The sequence below is a fragment of the Meles meles genome, chromosome 6 (genome assembly GCF_922984935.1).
Source record: "Meles meles chromosome 6, mMelMel3.1 paternal haplotype, whole genome shotgun sequence".
In the NCBI taxonomy this organism is placed as follows: domain Eukaryota; kingdom Metazoa; phylum Chordata; class Mammalia; order Carnivora; family Mustelidae; genus Meles; species Meles meles.
This window is the reverse complement of record NC_060071.1, coordinates 78715495-78735281: the sequence shown is the minus strand read 5'-3', so window position 1 is coordinate 78735281 and position 19787 is coordinate 78715495. Positions and strand designations below refer to the sequence as shown.

Genomic DNA, 19787 nt, shown 5'->3' with positions numbered 1-19787 from the left:
GAGACCTCTAAGAGGTCTCTGGGAAGTGATCAGTTTCCCCTTCTGCCCTGACCAGTGGACCTGAGTGGGTCCTGGTGCCCCAGGCCTTATCAGAATCTGTTGTCGAGACCAACCAAATCTCCTTTGAGTACAGGTGGAAAAGCAGGGCGGGCCAGTGGGCCTGAGGCGACTGGGCTGGAGGCTGCCTAAAAGCAGGCGGGGTGTGCCTTCTCCCTTAGGATCCCTCGCTCTGTCACCAGTCCGCAGTTGCCCCAAACCAATGGCAAAAACGGGCCAGCATGATGGGATTCCCCAGTCAGGGAACCAAATGTTACGGAACCTAGACTGGATCCTGACGGAAGAACCAAGCAGCACTCGGAGACTTTGGAGAACCAGAGGTTGTGTAACACCTGCAGGCTCAAAGGAGACTGGTCTCCAAAGGTCTGAGCCCTGAGCATGAGCAGAGAAGGCAATTTACACCCTTCTACTTCTGCATACTTGGTACTTTTGTGCCTGTGGGAAACTGAGTAGGAAAGAAGAACCTGGAAGGGCTTTGAGACAGGGACTGGAATTCCCTTGTTGGCTTGGTCAGCCATCTTAGAGTACAGTTCTTCCCTTATCAGTAAGAGGTGCTAAAACACAATAAAGTCAGAAACAAAATAGAAGGCAGAGGTAAGTTATTAATGCAACTAATACTATATGGTTCTGCTTATGCTTTCAAAGCAAGCCCAGGAGCCAGGTGTCCAGACTCAAATTCACCAACACAGATACTTGGGAAAAAATGCAGAGGGAAAAGAGGAAGGTCTTAGGACCCAGCTTTGAGAAATACCAACATTTTAATACCAGCATCTTAAGAAGCAAGAGAAACTGAAAAGACGGGTGAAAGACCCAGAAGAGAGCTGTGGTCCTTCACTGAGGCCAACAGATGAGCATTTCCAAGGGGAGGAAGTGTCCAGCAAGTGTTTCAAGAAAAATTATTGAAAACCGGGCATTCGTTTTGGTGACACGGGAAATTGGTGATATTGCCGTGAGAGTTAATGAATGATACAAGCACAAGACCGAAGTGGTGCTCGCTTTGGCGGCACATATACTAAAATTGGAACGATACAGAGATAAGCACGTCCCTGACGCAAGGATGATACGCAAATTCGCAAAGCCATTCCACATTTTTTAAAAAAAGAAGAAGAAGAAGACTGCCGGGAATTAGGAGTAGAAATTGGACACCATCCCTCTGAGAAGGTTGGTTATGCAGACCAAGACAAAGAGAGGATATTAGCATTTGAAGAAAAGGACTGGAGATGTTATTTTAAGAAGAGGGGAACTTTAGATTATCCAAAAGAAGACCGGAAGGAACCGGAAGAGGGAGAAGAAAAGATAAGAGGCCGGATGGAAAGAAATCCATAGTCCTGGTAGACGAATTCTCTTGCATTACTACTGATCCACCGGGCTGAATGTTTCCGCGGTTTGAATACCTAACAGGCTTTCGGCCAAGGGGTTTTGGGGGGATAGTATTTGTTTTGGATTGTTTCCGCACTAAAGCCTTCCCTCCTCTGCCTCCTTCCCGTCTTTCCCCGCCCACTCAATCTCCGTCTACAGGCACCGTCAGTCCCCGCCACTCCAAGCAAAGAAATTACTGCCTGCCCTATGAATTCTTCCGGGTCGCCAGGCAGGGCCACGCCCAGTCTCAATCTTGCCCGGCCGCCCATTGGAGCGCGCTTCCCGAAAGACGCATGCGCGCAGAGGACGCAGTGGCTTCCAAGATTGGGCACCCCCACCCCCACCCCCCACGGCCACCAAATCTTGCGCAAGCGCGTTAAGTCCTGGTCGCTATGCGGGTGCTTGTGGGTGAGGGAGGGCGGAAAGGGAGAGTCGGGGGCGGGTTTATGGAAAGGTTGAAACAAAACTTGAGAGGCGGGAGGCCGTTTCTGAGGGAGGTTACTGAACCGTGCACAGGTAATCGTGCAGCAGCCTTGGCCTCCTACCCCAGGAAGCCGAATCTACCCAGTCTCTGTGACCTGTGTCACCTCTGCATCGCGAGGAGGGGACGAGAAGGAGGGGAGAAGTCTGGAATCAGATGGGATGGCAGCAGAGGAGGGAGCCGCATGTGGGGACGGAAGGCGACCCCGAGAGGATAAATTCCTCGTATTTTCTGGTCAGGTGGCGGGACGGGCTTCATTGGGAGAGCGCTAACCCAGCTGCTGAAAGCCAGGGGCCACGAAGTGACGTTGGTTTCCCGAAAGCCGGGCCCCGATCGAATCACGTGGGTATGTCCATCCTCTGGAAGCTGTAAGGGAAGGTCTGGTTTGGAGGCGCAGGGAGAGCCCCCACGCCCACCCCCCAGCACTGTGTTTTCCCTGACAGGATGAACTTGATACGTCGGGGCTGCCCCACTGTGATGCCGCTGTCAACCTGGCGGGAGAAAACATCCTCAACCCTCTCCGAAGGTCAGCCAGGGCCCTGAAGCTGATACCCTTATGAGCGGAGGGAGGACGGTGTGACCCTGATGAGAACCTGTGAACTGTGGAGAATGGAGATGTCAGATTGAGAACTAAACTCCAATCCCAAACTCCTCATCCCGCCCCACCTCCCTGCACAACCACCTCCTATTCTGCCCTCTCAGCGATTGACTTTGGTCCTCACTGATAACCAGGGATGCCCAAAATATATGCCTTTTGTTTCTCCAGGAGAGATGGGCCATTTCTCTAAAGCACAGTGTGGGGTTTTGCTAGAAAAGGGTCTGGATGAGCCCCAGGGAAAGAGGAAGGGATATGTGTGTGTATGTATTTAGTGGCTCATTTCCCTTTTGTTTCTCCTGCAGGTGGAATGAACGCTTCCAAAAAGAGGTTCTCAACAGCCGCTTGGAGACCACCCAGATACTGGCTAGAGCCATCAACAAGGCCCCACAACCCCCCCAGGCCTGGGTCTTAGTCACTGGTGTAGGTATGTCCCAAATCACCCCCCCTCATATTAGCCAGAGGAAGAGAGGTCGCACAGTAAGGGGCTAGCTCAAGCCCTTCTAGCTCCACATGCCCCAGAGTACTGGTCTTTTCCAAGCACAGGAACTTCCTAGGCCCTCCATCCATGCATATTTCTCCTGCCCTTTGTGTACTTTCATTGAGAAATGGGGATTCCCTAGAGGAAGAGGGGATAGTGGTACTGCTCTTGTTGCTGGAAACAGTCCCACCTACTCCCAAATCCCTTGCTTGTCACAGTAAAGTTCTTTAGGAACAGAATTCCTGATTCTTGTATTTCACCACTGGGACTGGACAGAACATGTATCAGCCACTACTCTGGTTTGCTGTATTACAGCCTTTAATCCTTATAGGAACCCTAAAGGTAGGTGTTATGATTCCCATTTTAAAGATGCCAACAGAGAGCTTATATACCTTGCCTGAAGTCACGGACTTAATGGCTGAGCTAAGAGTAGATCTCAGGTAACAGATCCCTAAGACTTTGCTCTTAACCACTACATTCTAGTAGCCCTCAGCTTAGCCCTGCAACTAAAGATGTTACCCCAGCACAGGAATGGGTCAACCCATGGAACAGCTCAAAGGGAAAATATCTATGGCTTTGTCTTCCCATGGGAATATCCCAGGGGCCAAGGAGGGTGAGACCAAGAGGAACATTGGGTGCCAAGGGCCAGACAGGACTGGGGACTCAGGGGCAAACTAGTGCTGTTCCACTGGCAGCTTACTACCAGCCCAGCCTGACTGCAGAGTATGATGAGGACAGCCCAGGAGGGGACTTTGACTTTTTCTCCAACCTGGTAACCAAATGGGAAGCTGCAGCCAGACTTCCTGGAGAGTCTACACGCCAGGTGGTGGTGCGTTCCGGTGAGAACCAGGGGCCTGGGCATCAGACAGGTTTGGAATGTCTTCCCTGGGCTGGGGGCATGGGGGAGTCAGGGGAGCTGAGCTTCCAGAGAGTGAGAGGAGGCTGCCATTTCTGCCCAGCCTGCAGGTGGGAGGACGGGAGGCCCCAGAGAGAGCTAAGGCAGGTGGCACGGGGAAGGGGAGACTGGGAGGAACAGTGGAACTGCCTGGAGACCGAGGAGCCTCCTGTCTTGTCCCTCTTGCCTGCTCTAGGGGTTGTGCTGGGCCGTGGGGGTGGTGCCATCGGTCACATGCTGCTGCCCTTCCGCCTGGGCCTGGGGGGCCCCATCGGCCCAGGCCATCAGTTCTTCCCCTGGATTCACATCAGGGACTTGGCAGGGATCCTGGCCCATGCTGTTGAAGCAAGTCACGTGCAAGGAGTCCTGAATGGAGTGGCTCCAGCCCCCACCACTACGAATGCTGAGTTTGCCAAGGCCTTCGGCGCTGCCCTAGGCCGCCCAGCCTTCATCCCTCTCCCCAGCATGGTGGTGCAAGCAGTCTTTGGACGAGAGCGTGCCATCATGCTGCTGGAGGGCCAGAAGGTGGTCCCACGGCGGACACTGGCCACAGGCTACCAGTACTCCTTCCCAGAGTTAGGGGCTGCGTTGAAGGAAGTCGTAGCCTAAGTGGTAGGCTCCTGGCAGGGCCTGAAGCCTGTCCCTCTACAGAGGCTTCCTGGTTGGAGACTGAATAGGCCCAGGTACTCCGAGACCGGAAACCATCTGATTCTTAGGGATTCCTCTCCCTGCCCTCCTTCTTGTTGTTCTGTTGCTCTACCTTACTTAACTGAGAGACTGTCCACTGTCTCAAGGTTGCAGGCTCATCAAGTTGAGTCCTTCACCTCTTCAACTCCTTGTAAAAGGATTTCCAAGTTTGGTTTCCCTACATGTTCCATTACTGTCCCTGGTGTTCTTTATGTTGTGTAGGATCCTCTGTGACTGAGGCAATAAAGATAAATTATCTCACAGGCTTCTGTTTGCTTCTTTGGCCTAGATTGTTCTGGAATTTATGTCCAAGAAAATGCCAGATGACTCCTCTATGTGGGATTTTGAACCTTATAATGGGCAGTATCTCCCTTCTTGGTCCCTTCATTGCCAAGAGCTGGTAACAAATCTGGGGTATGAGGTTAACGATAAAGGTGGAGACTAGAAAATGAGAAAAATGATGATCTGTTAACAGTGGGTTCTGTGGTCCCTGCGTACTTGTCCACATAGTCCCATTAGGGTGCCATTAGGAAAAGACAAGGCCACAGTCTGGAACAGCCTTCAGTCTGTCACTGAACAGCAGTGAATTAACAAAGCAATCACATGCTAGTCCTGGGTCATCAAGCTGCAGTAGGACAAAGCCAACATCCCTGTATGTAAGAAACTAAGGACTTGCCTCTTATCTGACTGGGACCACTTTGAACCAGCAGTTGCCCTAACACCCAGTTTGGGCCATATTAACCAGTCTCTTCCCAGAGGACTGTGGGCTGTCTTTGAGTCACCGTCACCCCCTAACTAGTTTCCAACACACCTGCCCCCAGCTCACGTCAATACAGGCTAGTGGTACAAAGCAGCAATGGGGAGGAGGGGTGAAGACAATGGGACCCACAGACTCCAGCATCACCCATCACTGGTTGCTGGAATGAAGAACTGAGGTGGCAGTAGTCAGCTCGCTGTGCCTGAGAAGTCACAGCCTGGAAAGGACCGTGTCAAGGCACTCGTCACAGAGCCCAGATTGGGGCTCTTTAGTAAGTGACAGGCTCTGTATTGTTCCTGAGGGAATGACCCGCCTCATGCATAGAAGTAACAGAAAAGCGTATTTGGGGGCTGCGCCAAAGGAAGGTCTACTGACCAGTGCTGTCCACAGATGACTGTGTGAACTAGAGGTAGTCAGTTTCCCTGCACAGGACTTTAAGCAGATAAAGGACAGGAGGGGCACCTGGGTGGCTCAGTCAGTTAAGCTACTGCCTTTGGCTTAGGTCATGATCCCTGGGTCCTGGGATCGAGCCCCATGTTGGGCTCCCTGCTCAGGGGAAGCCTGCTTCTCCCTCTACCTGCTTATACTCTGTCAAATAAAATCTTGGGGGGTGGGCGGTGGAGACAAAGGGCAGGATGTAGGAATCAGGATTGAGAGGCAATGTCCTTGTGTAACAGTGGTTGATCTGGTGGCCAGTCAGGTACCTTCCTTCTGACTTGGGACTCTTCAGTTTTCATTTTCCAGATAATTGGTTCATCGTGATACAACCTCTAAAAACCCTCCCATTCCCCCTACACACACACACACACACAAAGCAGAAGTGGGACTCACTTTATGCCACATATGTGTTCTGTAGAGAAGGGGTCTACAGAACTGCTGGGGTCAGATCACATTAACATTGTCCTTGGAGAGCATGGCTTCATCAGTTTGGTGAACGCTCAACACTTCAGCAAGTGCATCTAACCGGGGACTTTCTGACACATTCGCTTATCTGTAAACACTTGAACGCAACAGGAGAGCTGCCGTTTATAGGAACCCTGAGAGTATTTTAGTAATGCAAAGTCACCCCTAATTTACTGTTTTGTAAATATGGATTCAGGGTGTTGTCCAAAGGGGATGCAGCCATTATAGGGCATATGGTACCAAGGACCCAGTGTTACAATCTAGGGCCTGGGCCCTGGGGACAGAGGGTCCTCAGCTCTGGGAAAGTGAGGTTTTGGTTAGGCAGCCTGTGCAGCCACAGACAGACACACCTGAGACTTGATGTGGGTACCTTTCCTCTGAGAAGCTTTCCCCTATGTTCTCATTTCTCTTCCCAGCCAGCATTTTTACCCCTGATTTATAGGCAGAAGTAAAGGCCAAGCAGTTCCTTCAAGGTCACAGACAGACATAGCTGAGACCAGAAACCAAGTCTCCTTCAGCCTTCTCCACCAGCTCCCTGCTCCCCAATGTGACCCAGACCCCATAACACTAGCCTTCCCAGGGCCCAGCATTCCCTTCAATGCACCCAGGAGCTCAGCCAGGCCTGGGAAGCAACTGGTCTCTCTGGCATCCAGAGCCACAGCCAGGGGGAGGAAAGACTTTACTTCCTTGCCACCTGCTCTTCGTTCCCCACCCCCCGAGCCTCCATCCCCAGCTGAGTTTGAAGGAGGAGCCAGCAGTCCCCATCTCCAGGACCTGCTCTTCCCAGCAGGCCCCCACTCCCTACAGAAACCCTGTGCTATGGCAAGGTTGAGAACTTAAGGCCGAGCAGAACCTCTTGAGAGTTACCTGAGGTCCTGACTCAAGATGAGATCAAGTCCCACCAACTCAGAGTGAGTCTAGGTCAGGGTCTGAGCAGCACAAGGACCCTCACAGAAACAGATAAGCTGGACCAGGCTGAAGCTGACTGAGTAGCAGGCAGTCAGTCAGGCAAGTGAGGCTCAAAAGTTGAGACTCAGCAGGGCCTCTGAGAGCTGGTTGATGTCCCGGCAGTACGGCTCCCGCTGCAGGATGAAGTCCACCTTGTGATCCTGGCCCCAAAACACCTCGAGCAGCTGGCGCCGCAGCCGCTCAGTCTCCCGGGTCTTCCGGATGTCACTGCCTTTTTCCTCCTCTTCTCTCCCCTGCTGCTGCTGACCAGGTTCTGCGAAGCCCCTGGAAGGATGCTGAGCCTTAGAAGACCCCTGTGCCCTGGGAAGAAGAAGAGAGAGCACAAAGAGCAGATGAGCATCCTGCCGGGAAGCGAGGCTTTGGAGTGGGGCTGGGACCTGAAGTTCCCCAAGCTGACCGCTGAGCGGCAGCATCAAGCCACTTCTGAAGGGGAGAAGCCCAGTTCCTTTAGAACCAGGAAGGTGAAGCCTGTGGCTATTATGGTCTAGTTCTAGTCTGATACATTGATCACTTCCTTAATGGCCCAGCAGAGGGTGTGCGGAATAAAACTGGCTATAAGTAGGGGCGCCTAGGTGGCTCAGTGGGTTAAAGTCTGTGCCTTCGGCTCAGGTCATGATCGGGGGTCCTGGGATCGAGCCCTGCTGAGCAGAGAGCCCACTTCCCCCCCGCCCCCGCCTGCCTCTCTGCCTACTTGTGATCTCTGTCTGTCAAATAAATAAATAAAATCTTAAAAAAAAAAAAAAAAACTGGCTATAAGCAAAAGTAACCACATTCCAAATAATCCACCAAAAATACGGATTAAGGGAGGGGAGGAGGAGAACTCCCCTTCCAGCCAGGAAGGCCTAGGTCAGGATTCCCTAAAACAGTTAAAGTCCAAGCCTGTAGCAACTGAACCAGTAGAGGTGCCCCCAAGTCTACAAGGTCCTTGCAGACAGACGGCCAGGGCTGGGGGTTGCCTAGGAGAATCTGGGGCGTTACCTGACCGGCTTCTTTAGGAACTCGTCCAGGGTGGGGCCGTTTCGCCCTAACGGGTCATCAGGAACCATGAAGAGGTTTCCCACAAAAGTGAAAGGCAGCAGGCTGGGTGCAGAAAGAGAATGTATGGTCACAGAGGGGCCCTGACGAACCTCTCAGACAGCGGATACCAGCACCCCCAGAAAACTACTAGCCACCTTCCTTCAAGACCATTATCAAGCCCCTTCCCAGAGTCTTCACCAGGTGGCAGAGCAGAACTGGTTTAGAGAAAGGTCTGAGTATACGCCCAGTTCTCAGGGGAGGGCTCCCTCACCGCTCCCTGATGATTGCCATCCACTTCTCAGACTCCTCCGCCAGGTCCCGGAACTGGTCATTGGAGACAATGACCCCATCAGTCTCTTCAGCCAGCTTCACCATGAACCTGTCTCAAAAATCACAGCAGCCGTTCTGGGATTCTCCAAGGGCCCCAAACCTAAAGAGTATTATCAGCTCCCATAACCCACTTCTGGGGATGGAGATCTGGTCCCCCACCTCACCTTGACCCAGCCACCAGGTGACTGTCAGATTCAGGTGCCATGGTTGGAGAGGAAAGAAAGATGAGTCCAGCGTGGTGTCCCAAGAGCATCCCCTCCACCCAACACTTCGTGCCTCATTAGTGAGAAACAGTGAGATCTGGCTCCAGTCCTGTCTTCTTCCACCCTACCTTACCAGTCAGTCAGAAATCCATCGTGTTCTCCTCTGAAAAGCCTTCCACTCTGCCCCTTCCGTTACTGTGCTACCATTACCCTTAGCTATTCAGACACTAAAGCTGAGACACTCCATAGCCTCCTGACAAGGGAGTCCCCTGACCCCAACCATTTACCACATTCCAGTCTCTCCTACCTTCCCCTAAACAAATCTCTCCCCTGCTTGCCCTTTATCTACAGAGTAAAGTCACATGCCCAGGCCTAGCAGCAAGGGCCTTCTAGAACCCAGCTGGAGCCACCCTTACAGCCTTATCTCTCCTGGTATTCCTAATGAACTTTCAACTCTGCCAAAATCAATGATCAGATAACACCCCGTTCTCCAAATATGACCTGTGCTGACTGTCACCAAGTTTCTCAAACTATTGCCTCCATCTGGAGGTGCTTCCCTAACCTCACTGATAAACAGAATCACCAGGAAACTTTTTTAGAAAGAGATGGCTGGGCCCCCACTTTAGTAATTCTGATTCCACAAGACTAGGATGGGACTCAAGAGGCAGTGGATGGGGGTCCTTTTTAACAGGTCTAGAAACCAAAAGATGCAGCCCAGCCCAGCCTCTGTCCTCAATCAACAAAAAACTGGCAAATCCCTCCCTTCCCAGAAAACCCCCACCAGAAGGGGGCTCCCTTTTCTCCAGGTTGCCACTGTGTTTGGTTTGGGGCTGGTGTGGGCTCTGAAGTCAAGGATCAGGCCTTCCCTAATCCCAGCATCCCCACCTCCTTCTGCAGGCCACGTGCCTACTGCTAGGTGCTAAATAAGCAGGCAGTATTTGAAAGACAGTGTGGCATACAGGAGACTAGTAGTCAGGATTCAGTGTAACAGATGTCTGGCTCTGAGTTTCTGTCTGGGAAACAAATGAAGGAGATAACATACAAAGTACACGGTATCAGAGGCAAAGCCACTTGCAGGTTAAGGGTATTTTACTATGGTGTTACTTAATCTGTTGCTCAGCACCCACCATTCAGTAGGCCTGGGCCATGCACCACTGTGTCGTTCACTGTAACCAGACAAAATTCCAAATTCGCATCGGGCTGTCTGCCTACTGGGACCTACGTAACTGTACAGACACGTGCCTTTAAAATTCATTACAACTGACTTGCTCTTCAGTTTCAATTCTGTGTCAATGCTGCTGTGGAAAGGTTCCAAATCTTGGATAATCTGTGAAATCTAGACATAAAACAGAAGAGCATTGGGAGAAAGTGAACTGCCTTTTTATAGAAACCATTTGCTTGTTAGGGAGAAAACGTTAAGTATTTGAAAAGACAAAAGATATAATCACTAGAGTTTGAAAACTAGTTTTTTCTCTAAAACTGAAAATCCTAGAAAATAAAGCACTTGTAAAATTTTTTTATTGGTTAATTAGCTTTTAAAATCTGCCCGTTTCTGGACCGCCTGGGAGGCTCAGTCGGTTAAGCATCCGACTCTTGATTTCGGCTCAGGTCATGATCTCAGGGTCACAGGATGGAGCCCCGCGTTGGGCTCTATGCTCCATATGGAGTCTTCTTGTCCCTCTCCCTCTGCTCCTCCCCTCCACAACCCCTACCCCTGCTCTCCCTATCTCTAAAATAAATAAATAAAATCTAAAATCTGCCCATTTTCCCACTGTGTGTGTCCCTTGGGGAGGGAACGTGCCCTGCATTTTTCATTTAAACGATTTGGCAGCTTTAAGGTCTCCCTTTTCCTTTGCCACATAATAGCCTTGGTCGAGAGAGTTAATCTATGTCTGTGGTTCTGTATGATAGAGATGAGAGCCACTGCTACACTTGATTGGGTCCATGAACAGTTAAGGAATATCACTGTACACTTGCCAAGCACCTTGAATGAGGCAAGCATATTCCTTAGCTCCTTTTGATATTCACAAGGAGGGTGACCAAATGAAGAGGACCCTGAGACAAAGAGGTGAGGCCCCTAAGAGACTGGTTCACAAGCAGAGTCAATGAACAGTACAACTTGGAGCTCAAATTCAGATCTTCCGATTCTAAGTCCAGTGCTATTTCTGTCAGATGTGTTTTGTATACTCTGAGCAAAGAGTCTCTTGTGTCTCTTCATTTGACTTGTGATTTTGAACATGTACCCTGGCGCTTCCCGAATGCTGGGAATTTCTCTACCTGTCTGGAAATGTGGGCTATCAAAAGGTACCTGTCAGTTACTTACGTTACCAGCTAAAGCCGAAAGCTTTCCCAGCTTTCCATTAACCTAGTATTTTCTAGACAGGAAGGCACTACATAAATCCAAGGCAGCATTCAGTTTGAAGAACGAGAAATGAATGAATGGGCAAATGCAGCTGTCCACCATCTGCCTCATCGCGCCTGCGGGGCAGGTCTACTGACCCGTTCGTACAGGTGCATGAGGAATGACTGGCCATCTTCCCGCTACCCGGCTTAAGAGACAGCACAAGGGGTCGGGGGCTTCTGTCTCTCCCTCAGTTCCCCCACTGTGTTCCTGGAATCTCAAGACAGGGGCCAGGAGAGAATCGAGTACCTATCATCATAGGAGGAGATCCTCTTGCCATCCATGACCCGGGAGGGAGTGAGGGAGAGCAGGCTGAGGGAGTACAGCTTTTGCAGGAAGTGGCCCTCTAGAGAAACACAGGCGCACAACGGGGTTATCCTTGGGCTGAAGCGGGGCCTATCCCAGGTTACAAAAGACCAGGCCCAACTCACCTCTGACCCTGGCATCCTTACTGAAGCGCCACTGAGGCACAAAGACAGTTATGTCCCGGTGGCCCCGGTCCCAGAAGTACTGCACAGCAATGGCAATGCCCCGGCTGGAGAAGTAGTGTTGGAGGCCGTGCCTGCGGTGGGAAGGGGTCAGCGCTCTGGGGCCCAAGAGGAGGGGCCGCTCAGCACACGTCCCAGGGGTCAGGAACACTGCTCAGACCATCCCCCCAACCCTGCCCCCAGGATCCTCAGGCCCACCAGGTACTCACACCATGGCCACGTTGCTGCCATCAATGACAATGTGACGGAGGTCTGGCTGGCCAGGCACATTGGCAAGGCACAAGGTGAAAGGGTCCTGCAGGGCCTCCTGGAAACGCTGCGTGCCGGTCACCAAGTTGCCCCCACGCGTGCCTCGTTTCCATGGAGATCCACGACCTCGCGCAGCGACCTGCTGCTTGTCTCCCCGGTCTCCTCGGTCTCCTCGGTCTCCACAGTGCCATGGGGGCTCGGGTGCAGGGGGAGGGCTGGGCACCCTTGGAGGCGAGGCTTTCCCGTTGTGGAGCCGCTGGAGGAGGGAGGCTCCCCGGGGCTGAGCTGCCCTCTGACAGGGGCCCTGTGCAACAGGAGGCTCACTCTGGACACAGACTGACCTTCCCCTGTCCTGAGGCACCCCCTCCTTGCCCAGGGCCTTCCCTGTCAGGAAAGGCCCTAACTGCCCTACCATTCCCCCTCCTGACTGTGATCTGAAGGCCCCTGCTTTCTCCCAGGCCTCTTTCCCAGGCAGCTCCTTCCACCCCACTTCCATCTCCCTGGGACCACCCTGCTTCCCTCCCTCCTTCTCCATAACCTGTCTCTCTCCCCTTGATTCTTGCCACCCCATAGGTCCAGGGTCCAAGGACTCCCTGCCTTCACTCGAGGGAGCTCTGACACCCTGGTACTGAGCACCCAGTGGGCCTGGGCTCCCCCTGCCGCAGAGGGGCTGTGGCTGGGGCCCCTGCCCCCTGGCTGCCTCCTGCACCAGGCTCAACAGTTCCTCCTGGACAGCCAGGGGCAACCGCAGCAGGGCCTGTGTGTGGGCATCCCCATAGGGCTGCAGCAGGGCAGAGAAGTCTGCTAGCACTCCGGCACACTGCGAGGCTCCAGGCGATCGCCCCGGCTGAAAGTCCCAGCTCAGCCGCTCCACCAGCTCCTCCACTCTGCTCTGAGCCATGACGAAGGCCTCGGTCAGGCCACTGACCATCAGCGAACCGGGGGGCCCTGGCACGAGGTGGGCTGATGTGCTCCAGACCAGGCAATCAAGGAAAAAGCCCTGGGCTCCCAGGAAGATGCAGTGCAGTTTGGGTGGGTAGTGGACTTCATCCTGCAGCTCAGGGCTGCAAAGACCCTTCAGGAACTCCTGGGAGAGGAATTTGGGGCAGCGGGGTGAGGGGAGGGGCGGTGAGGCGATAGAGAAAAAAGACTGCTGGAATTCTACATAGTCCAGTAGCCTCTTCAAGCCCACCGCACTAGGATGCCTGGGCAGAGCAACGGAGATCCTAGATCCTGACAAAGGTGAGGATTAAAGGCATCAAGACTTCTTTCCTTTTTCAGCTGATAGTCTATGGCTAATATTTCCATTTAGAATTTGGCTCAATTTAAGACACTACTTTAATTAACTGATTATAATGAACAAGGCTGTCTCTCTGAATATTTACGCTTGCATGTGTGATATTTCCATCATAATGACTGTCATTGCTAACTTTTGCTGAGCTCATGCTTTATCTCATTCACAATAAGCTAATGAGGTAGACATTGCTATTATTCACATTTCATAAATAAGGAAACAGGAGACTGCACAGGGCTGGTAGCTGGTGGAGCTATACTGCAACCTCTGACCCAAGGAAGCAATGTGGCCTGGCTTCCCCTCCCCCAGTGAATTCCTTGGTGGGGCCTGCTTGCCCAACTGGATTATCTCCAGTCTCCCCAACAGCACAACTGATTCCAATGCAATCACCTGTCTCTATCTAAGTCGTGGCAGAACCTGGCTCACCACGGCTGAAACGAAACCAAAACTCCACAGAAATACTATTTGCAAAGTCCCTCAAAGTTTAGAGTCACTGAGGTTACCAGTAAGACAACCAAGGAGTGAGTGGAGATCCTCCCCAGGAGGCCCCCCTCTCCTCTGCCTCCGTGTAGGGGAGGGAGTCATTATTCCCTGAAGGGGCAGACAGGGGTGTTCACCTTGGCTCTGCTGGCGTTCTCCTTGGGGCCCTCCAGCTGCAGCCAGATGTGAGGGTTCTCAGGACAGTCCTTTGGGAGGACACTCATCTCCACTCTGAAGATGCGCTCCACGTAGGGTTGCTGCTCCCGCACCTTGTCCTCGGCCTCCGCAGACACGGCAAAGCGGTCAGGGGACGGGGAGCCAGCCCCCCAGGTAGGCATGACTGCCTGGCCACCCAGCCCTGGAAGGAGGGAAGGCAGCTCAGAGCCTCCTCGCCCGCTCAACCCAAACTGTGGTCTCCCAGCCAACACTAGATATCAACAGGTCGCACCTAGTTACCGATCTAGTGAACACCCTGGGTCCATCTAGGAAGAGAATGTCACATTATCCAGAACCGGGTCTTCTCTCCAAAAGAAAGTCATGGGCAAATAAGGCTGCCTGTTGGGGATGGGCATCCGGCCTCTGGAAAAGGCTGGCCACGGCCCTAAGCAGGAAGAGGTGGGGGCTCCAGCTCGGTCTGGAGGCCAGAAGTGGATAGATGACAAAACAGTCTCTTTCCTGAGTCTCAGTCTCCTCAGTCTCAGTCTCCGGGTCCAAACTAGCCTCTTAAAGACGAATCCTCACCGAGGCTTGAACTGGGATGTCCTCTGGAGTCCCTAGTCTGCCATTTCCAAGGTTCTAGCCCCTCCCACCTCTCCCCCTCCACCCGCTGTCCGCCGTTCCTCTCCGTCGCGCTACGGCCCCACCCGGGGATCTGTGCCAGGCCGGGTACCGCCCACAGCCGCCAGCAGCCACCGCCCCCGGCCGTCCCTCCCCCCCGGCCGCGCTCTGCACTGGGCCTCCGACTTGGCTCCCCCGGCCGGGGCCCGGGGGAGAGCGCGCCTACCCTCCTCGGCCGCCCGCTTTGGCCTCAGGCCCGCCGGCGCCTCTCGGTGCCTGCCCGCCCCAGCTTCGCCCGCGCCCCAGACCCAGCGGAGAAGAGCTGGGGGGCCACGGAGCCGGGGTGGGGGGGCCGAATCTGGGCGGGCCTTCCCGAAGCCCTCACCCAACTGGGACCTGTCTTCTCCACATCTCGAACAGTTTTTTGAGTCACTTCCTGGCCGAGGGTGGAGTCAGCCAGACCCCACCCCGCTCTGGGCCGGCTCCGGGCCCTAGCGCGCGCCCGCCGCCGGGCTCCTCCCTGGCCCGCCCACGGCCCCGCCTTCCGGCCCGCCCACTTTGTACCCCGGCTCGGCAGCCCAGCCAGTCGGATGGGCTCTTCTCTCCCCTGGGTCTGGGTTCCAGCTCGTTCTGAGCAGCTGTTTCTCGGGAGAGAGGAGCCACTCGTGGAGAGCTGGAAGTGAAGAAGGCCTTAAAAGGGGCTCATCCTTTACTTTCGGATGAAGATACAGAAGACTAAGGAGAGAAAGAGACTGGCCCACGGTCACAAGATACTGACACCGTTGGCTCAAGCACTTCCACCAAAACAATTGTAGGGAAAAGACGGGGCTCTGGCTTTCGTCCAACAGCCGGAAGGAGCCGCTGAGTGGGCTGTTGACTAGCGGGGGATTTTGAAGAGGGCAGGAACAAGGAGAAAGAGGGGGCTGTAGGGCTGTCTTGGGCACACATGCACTTAACGCACCTACAGGCACGCTTACGAACACACCAAGTTCTCTGTCGTCCCAGATGCAGCCTTTAGTGCTCTCCAGAGGGGCTGCCCTGGGTTCTGGCTGTAGCCCTCCTGCCTGGCTGCTCCATCCCTCTTCTCCCTCCTCCAGCCCAACTGCTGCTGTCACTTCATGCCCTGCCAAGGAGGAGGGAACTGCAGTGACAGCGGGAGAGAGAGGCAGGACAGAGTCGTGGGGCACAGAGAGGTATGGAGAGAGGGATGCTGAGACCAGGGAACAGTAAGACCCAGAGAGAGGGCTAAGGAACAGGGTGAGAGGTAGTGAGAGTCCATGGGAAGAGGGAACTGAAAGGAACACTGACAGGGGGCAGAAGACAAGAAGAACCTGTGGGTCACAGAGCCAGTCAGCCATGCCGGGAGCCAAGCTACACTGGCTACCAGGTCTCCTATCCAGCCCCCGGTTGCCCTTGGCCCTGATGCTTCTGGTCCTAGGGTGCGGGTGGGCCCAAGAGGGGGCAGAGCCTGTCCTCCTGGAGGGTGAGTGTCTGGTGGTCTGTGAGCCTGGCCGAGCTGCTGCAGGGGGCCCTGGGGGAGCAGCCCTAGGAGAGGCACCCCCCGGAAGAGTGGCATTTGCCGCAGTCCGAAGCCACCACCATGAGCCAGCAGGAGAGATCAGCAATGGCACCAGTGGAGCCATCTACTTTGACCAGGTAATCCCCTACCCTTGTCCAGATGACCTTTAAGGACCTGGAATCAACTGCCCAAACCCACTTTGCTCTTAAGGAAAAACCCCCTACTGTGTGACCAGGTGCTCCTCAGCCCCACTGCCCATCTCCCTTCCCTACATTCCTACCTACATACCTCCTTGCCCTTTCTCACCATTTCCTTTGAATTCATGCCTTCCTCCTGTTCTTGTCTACTTGCCACCCCTTCTTTTCCTAACTAACTACCCCTCCCCACAACCCAGTAGTTTCCCTGATCCCCACTCAATAGAGTCTGCTTCCCACAGGTCCTGGTAAATGAGGGTGGTGGCTTTGACCGGGCCTCAGGCTCCTTCGTGGCCCCTGTCCGTGGTGTCTATAGCTTCCGGTTCCATGTGGTGAAGGTCTACAACCGCCAAACTGTCCAGGTGACCTGTGTGCTAGGGCCCTTTCTTGGCTCAGGAGAGGAGGGGAGGGAGAGGGAATAAGTGGAGTCCAGCTGTGACTCCTAGGTAGATCCTCCATTGACCTATGGGGGGGGGGCAGGAGCAAGGGAGGAAAATAGCCAGCAGAGAGTGTGGAGGAGGTAAAGGCCAACACTGGCCACCCTCAGCCCTCCCACAAGAGTGCACTGAGCCTCAAGTTCCCAAGATTACAGAGTCCCTTAAGGGCTGGAGGAAAGAAGAAGCCCTTGGGAAAGTGGAGGTCTTGGGACAAGGGCTGGGGAGAAATTCTAACTGGGCTCACCTCCCCAGGTAAGCCTGATGCTGAACACCTGGCCTGTCATCTCAGCCTTTGCCAATGACCCTGACGTGACTCGAGAGGCAGCCACCAGCTCTGTGTTACTGCCCCTGGACCCGGGGGACCGGGTGTCCCTACGCCTGCGCCGGGGGAACCTGCTGGGTGGCTGGAAATATTCAAGCTTCTCTGGCTTCCTCATTTTCCCACTCTAGAGGTTCAAGCCTTTCAAGGATCGAACTCTAACCCCTGCCCTCTGCCCTCTGCCCTCTCTTGCCCCAGAAGCAGCATCTTCGGGGGTAGGAGAGAGGCTCCCTCTGGCTGCCTGTATTCTATTTTCTTGCATGGGACCCTGTGCCTACGCCCCAGGTGAAGAGTGAAGAGTAGAGCTGCAGTGTCTGAGGACCTGGCCCCTCGGACCTCTCCTCCCACCCCCAGTCTCCCACTGCAGCGCTTTGTGCCCTCACGGTTTGGCAGGTAGGGAGACCTGTGCTGTTTGCAGACTCTGCTCATCCTGTTCCTCCACCCCCAGCTCTCCGCTCAGTGCTATTTGGGGACAGGTGGCCCAGGTGAGCCTGACAGGTCCCCACTGGGGCCCAGATGGACCAGCCTCAATGTACCCTGCAGGCTTCTTCCTATGAGGTGTGCCAGCATCACGGATCTTGGCCAGCACAATCAGAAGCTGAGCCAGTACCGTGTGGGCTAGGGCAGAAGGCTTAGCCACCAGCAGAAGTGTGGGGAGGAGCGTGGCCTGGAGCCTATGGCTGGTGGGGCAGGAAGGGCATGTGCCCAGCCTGAAAAGGGTATATGTGTTTCATTTACATGGGGGCAGCCAGTAGGCAGTGAACCTGGGTATCCATCTGGGCCAGGTCCCAGATGGACCCTGGCCCTCCCCTCCCCATCCAAAACATGGAGTGTATGTGTTCGCTGTAGCCAAGAGTCGGTGTACTGAACTTCCTTAGACGGCTTGAGGAAGGGGTAGAAAGTCACATGTGAGCAAGTGTAGATCTCCAGGCATGAAATGTGTCAGTGACAAGGCCACCTCCTAGAACTGCTCTACCTTTGCGATCTGAACTTCAAGCACTCTACACTCTGATCGTCACTTCCCAGCTGTCTCAGCTACCTTCCTGTAGCTGTTCCAGATGATCCCTTGGCCTCTCTTCTTTCTCCTGATTTGTGCTCTCTTGTTCTCCTTTCTTAAACTTCCTCTTGTCTTGGATGCTATGATTCATCCCTTCAACCACTCTCCTGCGGATATTATGAAATCTCTCTGTCTTACCACACTGTCCCATTCTCCCAGCATGGATGAACCTATCAGTAAAGCAACTACAGAATGATGGTCAATGAGAAACTGCAGGATCCCTGAAGAGACAAGATGCCATTACAATTTGGATCAGGGGTTACAGGCTACAAGCAGGTATGTGGCTGAGAAGATAAATGTAAGATTGCATATTCAAGTCAAATAAAAAAGGATGTTGGCAATGCTTGACTTAAATAGGAAATACCAATCTGAATTTGTGGTTTTCAAAAGAAATAACTTTTTCAAAAGTTGTCATGGAAGTAGCCTAGAAACAACAACAGGAAAAATCTGATACGCATTCTTAACCCTTGGATCTTTGCCTCAAAGATCTTTGCTTCACCTTTAAAATAACTCACAGGGGAGGGGCACCTGGGTAGCTCAGCTGGTTAATTAAGTGGCTGCCTTCTGCTCAGATCATGATTCCAGGGTCCAGAGATCAAGCCCCACATTAGGTTCCTGCTTAGCAGGGAGTCTGCTTCTCCCTCTGCCCCTTCACCCACTTGTGCTGGCACTCTCTCTCTCTCTCTCTCAAATAAATAAATAAAATCTTTAAAAATTAACTATTTATTTAATTAATTAATTTAATTAGATAAATAACTCAGGGGGCAGGGCGCCTGGCTGGCTCAGTCAATGAAACATGTGACCCTTGATCTCAGGGTTGTAGGTTCAAGCCCCACATTGGGTGTAGAGATTACTTAAAAATAAAAAATCTGGGACGCCTGGGTGGCTCAGTGGGCTAAGCTGCTGCCTTCGGCTCAGGTCACAATCCCAGGGGCCTGGTATCGAGTCCCACATCGGGTTCCTTGCTCGGCAGGGAGCCTGCTTCTCTCTCCGCCTCTGCCTGCTTGTGCGTGCTCGCTCTCTCTCTCTCTCTGACAAATAAATAAATAAAATCTTTTTTTAAAAAATAAATAAAAATAAAAAATCTTTAGTAAATAAATAGAACTCAGTGTTCCTTGGAGAATAAATAGTTCCATGTCTTAAATAACTCTAGGTCTGGAACATGTTGTTGTTCCTGGAACATGTTGTTAATGACAAAAAGCAAGGATACTTGTTAAACTGTATAAGGTAGAGTTGAAAAGGCAAAGGAATCCATCTTAAAATGCTCCCATCTGACATGCTCTGACAATTTGATCATCAAAAGGAAAATAATAGGGGCACCTGGGTGGCTCAATCAGTTAAGTACCTCCCTTGGGCTCAGGTCGTGATCTCAGATTCCTGGGATAGGGCTCCTCACTTGGTTGGGAGTCTGCTTCTCCCTCTTCCTAGCCCTCTGCCCCTAGCCCCACTCGTGCTCTCTCTCACTCTCTCTCTCAAATAAATAAATAAAATATTCCTTAAAAAAATTTTTTTAAGAATATAAGTAATCAGAACAAGGTGAATTTTTAAAATCCATGACTCTGGAGTGACATTCAAAGAGGAAAAAGTCCCTATAAAATGGGCAAAAAGATACTTAATATACCAAGTGGGAAAGAACAAATATACTGGCATATTTGTAGTTAATTCTGATAAGTAGGAGAGTATGAAAATAGTGGGTATTTTATCTCCTCATAAGGTACACTCATTTCTCCTTATTTGTATAAGTAGGGAGGGGTGGACACATGGAGCACTGAGTAATTCCAGAAAAGGTTGGAACTGTGTCAAGAATGAAGAAGGCTGATTGGCACCATCTGGTCATA

At 52.8% G+C, this 19787-nt stretch overlaps 3 protein-coding genes and 1 non-coding gene across 11 annotated transcripts; 3 read left to right on the top strand and 1 right to left on the bottom strand.

Moving 5' to 3' along the window:
* The first annotated feature begins 1045 nt into the window (after window positions 1–1045).
* On the top strand, window positions 1046–1150 carry LOC123945347. Its single transcript, XR_006819188.1, has one exon. It is a non-coding gene; the product is annotated as a U6 spliceosomal RNA (small nuclear RNA).
* A 581-nt stretch (window positions 1151–1731) lies between these two features.
* On the top strand, window positions 1732–4816 carry SDR39U1 (short chain dehydrogenase/reductase family 39U member 1). Of its 2 annotated transcripts, none has more exons than XM_046007033.1 (6): window positions 1732–1824; window positions 2137–2243; window positions 2341–2423; window positions 2798–2919; window positions 3669–3812; window positions 4065–4816. In XM_046007033.1, the coding sequence occupies exons 1-6, from the start codon at window positions 1809–1811 to the stop codon at window positions 4475–4477; spliced, it is 885 nt and encodes a 294-aa protein (XP_045862989.1). In that variant the 5' UTR covers window positions 1732–1808; the 3' UTR covers window positions 4478–4816. The 2 variants fall into 2 exon arrangements, with proteins under 2 accessions (XP_045862989.1, XP_045862988.1); XM_046007032.1 differs by lacking the exon at window positions 1732–1824 and adding an exon at window positions 1847–1932.
* Window positions 4817–6126: 1310 nt separating this feature from the next.
* Window positions 6127–14838, bottom strand: KHNYN (KH and NYN domain containing). 7 transcript variants are annotated; one of them, XM_046008623.1, is made up of 9 exons: window positions 14650–14838; window positions 14095–14247; window positions 13784–14004; window positions 11833–12959; window positions 11567–11697; window positions 11385–11481; window positions 8473–8580; window positions 8163–8264; window positions 6127–7484 (listed from the first exon to the last, which is right to left on the bottom strand). In XM_046008623.1, the coding sequence occupies exons 3-9, from the start codon at window positions 13982–13984 to the stop codon at window positions 7235–7237; spliced, it is 2016 nt and encodes a 671-aa protein (XP_045864579.1). In that variant the 5' UTR covers window positions 13985–14004; window positions 14095–14247; window positions 14650–14838; the 3' UTR covers window positions 6127–7234. The 7 variants fall into 7 exon arrangements, 6 of the variants coding, with proteins under 6 accessions (XP_045864579.1, XP_045864580.1, XP_045864577.1 ...); XM_046008624.1 differs by having other exon boundaries at window positions 14095–14128; XM_046008621.1 differs by lacking the exon at window positions 14095–14247 and having other exon boundaries at window positions 14650–14837.
* A 196-nt stretch (window positions 14839–15034) lies between these two features.
* On the top strand, window positions 15035–18126 carry CBLN3 (cerebellin 3 precursor). Its single transcript, XM_046008627.1, has 3 exons — window positions 15035–16079; window positions 16379–16498; window positions 16826–18126. Exons 1-3 carry the CDS (start codon window positions 15780–15782, stop codon window positions 17021–17023), a joined length of 618 nt encoding a protein of 205 aa, XP_045864583.1. The 5' UTR covers window positions 15035–15779; the 3' UTR covers window positions 17024–18126.
* The last annotated feature ends 1661 nt before the right edge of the window (window positions 18127–19787 follow it).

Excerpts from the sequence above, each read along its gene's own strand:
- SDR39U1 (XM_046007032.1), top strand. The coding sequence starts at position 1,863 with ATGGAAAGGTTGAAACAAAACTTGAGAGGCGGGAGGCCGTTTCTGAGG. Across the intron at positions 2,424-2,797 it reads ATCCTCAACCCTCTCCGAAG|GTGGAATGAACGCTTCCAAA; the intron begins GTCAGCCAGGGC and ends TTTCTCCTGCAG. Across the intron at positions 2,920-3,668 it reads GGTCTTAGTCACTGGTGTAG|CTTACTACCAGCCCAGCCTG; the intron begins GTATGTCCCAAA and ends TTCCACTGGCAG.
- KHNYN (XM_046008623.1), bottom strand. The coding sequence starts at position 13,984 with ATGCCTACCTGGGGGGCTGGCTCCCCGTCCCCTGACCGCTTTGCCGTG. Across the intron at positions 12,960-13,783 it reads AGAACGCCAGCAGAGCCAAG|GAGTTCCTGAAGGGTCTTTG; the intron begins GTGAACACCCCT and ends TTCCTCTCCCAG. Across the intron at positions 8,265-8,472 it reads ATGGCAATCATCAGGGAGCG|CCTGCTGCCTTTCACTTTTG; the intron begins GTGAGGGAGCCC and ends TTCTGCACCCAG.
- CBLN3 (XM_046008627.1), top strand. The coding sequence starts at position 15,780 with ATGCCGGGAGCCAAGCTACACTGGCTACCAGGTCTCCTATCCAGCCCC. Across the intron at positions 16,080-16,378 it reads GAGCCATCTACTTTGACCAG|GTCCTGGTAAATGAGGGTGG; the intron begins GTAATCCCCTAC and ends TGCTTCCCACAG. Across the intron at positions 16,499-16,825 it reads ACAACCGCCAAACTGTCCAG|GTAAGCCTGATGCTGAACAC; the intron begins GTGACCTGTGTG and ends TCACCTCCCCAG.